Source organism: Loxodonta africana, chromosome 15 (assembly GCF_030014295.1).
Source record: "Loxodonta africana isolate mLoxAfr1 chromosome 15, mLoxAfr1.hap2, whole genome shotgun sequence".
NCBI lineage: Eukaryota > Metazoa > Chordata > Mammalia > Proboscidea > Elephantidae > Loxodonta > Loxodonta africana.
In genome coordinates, this window is record NC_087356.1 from 66,846,774 (window position 1) to 66,853,492 (window position 6,719).

Consider the following 6,719-nt stretch of genomic DNA (forward strand, 5'->3'; position numbering starts at 1 on the left):
CCAAGATTTATGATACAAGGCAAAACTCAGGCTTTTATTCTCAAGAATTTGACAATCTTGGTAGGGATATCTAAAAGCATTAGATAACAGTAAACAATACCAGAAAGGACATTACTATGGAAATGTGCCTAATGATAGCTTGGAGCCGTAAATAATGCATGGAGAATAGACACTTGAGTTTTTCATTGTAAGGTGTGTAATATTTGGGAAGGCAGAATGGAATCAATAGGCCATTTAAAGATAGGGAAGCGGCATGAATGAAGGCAAGGCCATAGAAATGAGTCCAGCTTTGTGGAGATGTTCTATGAACTACTCCACCCAGCATAGTTTATACCTTTCTAGCATATCTTAATAGCTTTTAAGGTATTAATACATTTTATTTATCCATTATGTATTTTGTTTTAATCACATTTAACAGTATTACTCTTCTTAGATACAATGCATAATCCAAATCTTAAACTCTTGAGACACAAACATAGAGTTGTCTGTGACTAAATACAAATTTTGTAAGGTGTGGGTGAAACTGCTAATTATATAATTTATATTAATTCTTCTTCCTTCCTCAGTAACATATGTCTTAGTTTGGCACACGGCTATACAGGATAACCAAAGCATTTCTCAGTCTCCCTTGCATCCAGGTTTGCAATGCGACTAAGTCGAACCAAAGGAATGTTAGTGGATATTAGTGTCCCTTCAATATAGTGTTCTGCATGTGAGGGGACATTTCCTTCTCCTTCACAGCTCCGTTTCTGCTGACTGCGTGGTAGAAATGAATGATGGATTTGGAGCTATTATCTAAGACCATAAGGTAAAAGCTACATGTTGGCGCCAACAGAGGAACAAGTTATAAGAAGGTTAGGTCCCTGATGAGTGCTCCACCAGACCAGGCCTTGAATTGTCTTCTGGTTTAAGGCACTCTGGTATATGCGTGTGTGTGTGTGTGTGTGTGTGTGTGTGTGTCTCACAGCCAGACCTAATCCTAACTAATACAGAAGGTAAAACTCAACTCTGTCCCTGTGACATAATGATGGTCCGTGACAATGCGATTTGTAAAGGAAGGATTGTTTTCTTTCGGATATTAAAATATACTTATATCAGAGGGAATGAAAGACAAACTTAGTGTGAGAACATCATGCAAGTTCATCGTAGGGCTAAGGGTTAGAAATACTTACTGGAGCATTTTTTTCCCTATTATTAAAACTTTTGATTATATGTATCCTTCAGTAATGGTACTTGATAAGCCCTAAAAAAAACTTTTTTTTTTTAATGCAGTTTGTACTTTTCTAATTTGTTAAAGCTTCTTTCTTCCAGGTTATCTCTCTCTCTCTCTTTCGTGATAGAGCTTTATTTCCCCTTTAGAATCTGGCAGATATCTATCCTAATGTTTTAATAGCATGTCTTCTACCAGTTCTCAGAATAACTAGAGATGGTTCAGGCACTTTTATCCTCATTAACACCTTTAAAAAGCTTTATTATATAAATAAATCCTCTGAAACACATAGGATTCTTATAAACAGATATTTCAGCATATCACCCATCAGTGCAAATAGTTTCTCACTGTGTACTGTTTATTCAATGCCTGGAGTAATACAATAAAAATTACTCACACAACCCTTGTAAAACATATACAAGCAGTATATATTTATGTATATAATACACATACATGCATGTATACATTACACATATATGTATACCAATATATAGATCACATACATGTATATCTATCTATGTATACACATAGATAGTTATATAAGCAACTAGACTTTTTTTTGCAGGATTAAGACATGCGATGTGGAGATAAGAATGGATTAGTTCACAGAAAACCAAGAAAGAAGTTTCCTGTAGTTTCCAAAGAGGGAAATATCCTCACCCCTCTTGTTACAACTTGTGATTTTATGTAGGAAGTAAAGGGTGACATTGCATTGGGGTATTAATGTTTCCTACTTGATGGCAAGCTGAAGAGAAAGCAAGCACAGTTTTAGGCATACCAGTCTAGTCAGATGATTTTAAAAATACACTTTAACCAGGTGTAAATGCTCATGCTTGGTAGCAAAAGCCCCAGTAGCCCTGTGCTCTGCCTCTGGGCATAGCTTTAAAGAGATGAGCAGTCAAGAGAATGATGTTATTTGGAGATGCCCATGCTTTGTCTTTAATGCAACTGTTTTGGAGGTGCTGACTGTCAGAAGCATTAAACAGAACACACCAGGAGTTCTCATCAAGAAGTGGTTGTGAAATATTGGTCTTTAAAAGTCTGAAGAACCATTCTAGGGAGAAATGTGGAAATACATTCAGATGCTGCTACCACCAGCAAGACAGGATGTGGGAGCTCAGCAACTGGCAGGAGAAGCTGGTGCCACCAAGAGCTGCTGAGAGTTATTAGCAGAAACGAGTTCACATCAATCATTTTCTTTTCTTTCTTTCTTTCTTTTTTTGGTTTATTGCCTCCTAGGAGGACTAACAGGAGTTTTCTGGTTGATATTCTCAAAATCATCAACGGGAACTTATCTGGGAAAACAGAAGAGGAGGGAATTTATTGCTTAGAAGTCTTCCCAAACTATCACCTGATTCACATTTTCTATTTTAAAGTCCTCTTTACTAGGTAAGAAGGGAGAGCCACAAATTTTTAGTTGAAACCACAGACAATTATTGAGTGTGTACAGAATAATTCTGCCAAATTCTATTTCCAGAATAAATATTGAGTCTTTAGTTAGTAAGATAGGTACATGACATTAGTCAGAAAATAATTTTCCAATTTTAACATTTGCATGTGAATATGTGATCCATACGATTTCAATGCATAGTCAAAGGATGTCACTTCTACATCTGTGATTCTACAATATGGGTGAACAGAAAACTCTTTAGAAATAGGGGAAAATGAATATGGCATTCTCAGGGAAATGGAGGTGATAGCACAATACTAAAACTGTGAAGAAAAGAATGTTGCAAAAGAAATAAGTAACAACACATAATGTATTCAGCCCTGATGAGTCTATCAGTCTCTTCCATTATGGTGTTATCATCCTGTGGGCAGGCATTATGTCTTATCAGCCATCATCTTCCCCCATATTCCTTAATATGGTTCTCTGCATTTAGTAACCAGCAGGAATTAAATTTCACAGATTTCAAATGATTACAAGTATTTTAGACATAACATTTTTCCAAAAAAGTTTATTTCTACACTTATTAGTAAGCAAGGACCAATACAGAAAGTATTAAGAAGATCAAAAGATACAGACCAAATGGATCATTCCATTAATTATGATAACCAAACCCATTGCTGTAGATTCCAACTCATTGTGACCTTATAGGACAGAGTAGAACTGCCCCATAGGGTTTGTAAGGAGTGGCTGGTGAATTCAAACGGCTGACCTTTGGGTTAGCAGCCAATCTCTTAACCACTGCACCACCAGAGTTCCATTAATTACGATAGGTAAACCTTACCTAACAAAGTGCCAAATTCCAGGTATATAAATTATAATCTCCCCACATAAAGGCCTTTGAAGATATTCTAAAAAATGATGAGAGGAAATATGGGTTACTATGGGTGACCTCTGGGATTTCCTGGAATTGACATTGCTCTCCAGGTGACTGCCCCCCATGTGACACTATGAAACCAATCCATACTTGGAATCTTTCTTCCAAATAAACAAGTGTTGGCAATAATTTCACTACGTGTGTATATATGTTGCTGTCTCTGAATGTATTCTTACTGAATCTTCTCCAAGAATTATACACCTTTGCTAACGCAAAATAATCTTTTCTTAATGATTTTATTGAGAGCAACTTTGACATCCTTATTCCTCAGGCTATAGATCAGAGGGTTCAGCATTGGCACAATAATGGTATAAAACACAGAAGACACTTTGCTTTGGTCCATGGAGCTGACATTTGATGGTTGCAGGTACATGAATGCTATAGAACCATAGAAGAGTGTAACAGCCAAGATGTGGGAGCTGCATGTACTGAAGGCTTTGGACCTGCCCTCAGTGGAGCTGATCTTCAGGATGTTGGCAATGATAGAGACATAGGAGCCAAGGATGGCCAAGGTTGGTGCAAGAATATTAAATACAGTGAAGCACAAAACTACCACTTCATTGATATAAGTGCTGGAGCACAAGAGCTCCAGTAGTGGAAAAACATCACAGAAGTAATGGTTGATTATTTTAGCCTTGCAGAAAACCACTCTTAGCATACAACCTGTGTGAGCTGTAGCACCAATCAAACTCATCGTATATACCTCAATTACCAACCAGGAGCAGACCTGATAACACATGTTGACATTGTAAAGCAATGGGTTACAAATGGCAGTGTATCGATCATATGCCATCACAGCCAGCATATGACACTCTGCAATAGCAAAAACAATAAAGAAATAGAGCTGAGTCATGCATTCAGGGTAAGAAATCGTGTTCTTCTCTGTCACAAAGTTCAGCAGCATTTTGGGAGTAATGACAGTGGATTGGCAGAGATCAATGAAGGACAAACTGCTGAGGAAATAGTACATGGGGGTGTGCAGGTCAGAGCTGAACCCAATCAGTGTGATCATGCCCAGGTTCCCCATCACTGTGATCACATAGGCTCCTAGGAAGAAAAGAAAGAGGGGGAGCTGGAGTTCTGGCTTTTCTGTCAGCCCTGCAAGAATGAACTCAGTCACCATGGAATGATTTCCTGCTGCCATTTTCTTCTGGAGATTCTATGGGGGAAGAGAAGAAGAAATTTGAGGGAGGTATTTACTTGTGGGGTGGGAAACAGATGAAATCTTATCATTCAGGTATCTCCAGTTCTCTCTCCCTGTCCCTGCTCCTTGCTGGAAGTTAAAGACTCTGGGATCCCAGTATTACCAGTCATACAAATAAACATCAGGTGAAATTATTTATTTTTTTGTTTCTGTGCTACAGGGGTGGGCCTTAGTACTAGCCAGTCTCTGAACATCCAAACAACAGTTCTGAAAGTTAGAATATTATGTGCCTTTAGCCTTGGTGGTACAATGGTTAAGTCCTCGGCTGTTAACTGGAAGGCTGACAGTTCAAACACATGCAGTGGCTCTGTGGGAAAAAGATGTGACAATCTGCTTCTGTAAAGTTACATCCTAGAAAATCCTATAGAGGTAGTTCTACTCTGTCATGCAGGATCGATATGAGTTGAAAATCTACTCAATGGCACCACTAACAGTGACAACAATGACGCACTTTCCATGTCTGTTTCCAATCCTCTCAGCTTTTCTGCAATACAAATACCAGCAGGTACTAAGTACCAGTTACGATCTAGTTGATTCTGATCATGGCAACCCCATGTGTGTCAGAGTAGAGCTGTGCTCCACAGAATGTTCAATGGCTGATTTTTTGGCAATAGATCACCAGGATTTTCTTCTGAGGGACATTAACTATTTGCACTATACAGCAATTCCACAATAATCACTGTTGTAATGTGCCATGAGTTGGTTCTGACTCATAACCACCCTATGTACAACAGAACAAAACATGGCTTAGTCCTTTGCCATTCTCACAATTGTTATGCTTGAATCCATTGTTGCAACCACTGTATCAATCCGTCTCGAAGGTCATCTTCTTTTACGCTATCCCTCTACTTTACCAAGCAGGATGTCCTTTTCCAGGGACAGATCCCTCCTGATAACATGTCCAAAGTATGTGAATGAAGTCTTGTTATCCTTACTTTTAAGGAGCATTCTGGCTGTATTTATTCCAAGGTGGATTTGTTCATTCTTTTAACAGTCCATGGTATATTCAACACCATATTTCAAAGATGTTAATTCTCCCACAGTCTCCCTTATTCATTTTCCAACTTTGTCATGCATATGAGGCAATTGAAAACACTATGGCTTGGGTCAGGCACACCTTATTCTTAAAGGTGGAATCTTTGCTTTGTAACCCTGGTAGCATAGTGGTTAACAGCTATGGCTACTAACCAAAAGGTCAGAATTTCGAATCCACCTGGCATTTTTTGGAAAATCTATTGAGCAGTTCTACTCTGTCCTATAGGGCACTGTGAGTCAGAATTGACTCGACAGCAACAGGTTTGGTTTGGTTTTTGGTTTTCATAGCAGATTTGCCCAATGAAATGTGCCATTTGATATATTGACTTCTGCTTTCTTGGGTGTTGATTGTGGATCCAAGTAAAATGAAATCCTCGAGAACTGCAAACTTTTCTCTGTTTATCATGATGTTGCTTATTGGTCCATTTGTAAGGATTTTTGGATTCTTTATTTTGAGGTGTAATCCATACTGAAAGCTGTAGTCTTTGATCTTCATCAGTAAGTGCTTCAAGTCCTCTTCACTTTCAGCAAGGAAGGTTGTGTCAACTGCACATAAAAAAAAAATGTGCAGCATGTTGTTAATGAATCTTCCTCCAATTCTGATGCCCTTTTCTTCTTTATTCAGCCAAGCTTTTATATTATTTGCTAAACATACAGACAGAATTAATGTGGTGTAATATACAACCCTGAAGCACATCTTTCCTGACTTTAAACCAAGCAGTATCCCCTTGGTCTGTTTCAACAACTGCCTCTAGATCTGTTTATAGTCTCCTCCTTAGCAAAATTAAATGTTCTGGATTCCCATTCTTTTCAATATTGCCCATAATTTGTTATGATCCACACAGTCGAATGCCTTTAGTCAATAAAACATAGGTAAAAATCTTTCTGGTATTCTCTGCTTTCAGCCAGAATGCATCTGACATTAGCAATGATATTCCCAGGTCCA

The 6,719-nt window shown here is 38.2% G+C and overlaps 1 protein-coding gene across 1 annotated transcript; it reads right to left on the reverse strand.

The window, feature by feature from the left end:
- Positions 1 to 3,727: 3,727 nt before the first annotated feature.
- On the reverse strand, positions 3,728 to 5,862 carry LOC135227744 (olfactory receptor 8G50-like). Its single transcript, XM_064268353.1, has one exon. The coding sequence runs from the start codon at positions 4,676 to 4,678 to the stop codon at positions 3,728 to 3,730; it is 951 nt and encodes a 316-aa protein (XP_064124423.1). The 5' UTR covers positions 4,679 to 5,862.
- Positions 5,863 to 6,719: the final 857 nt, after the last annotated feature.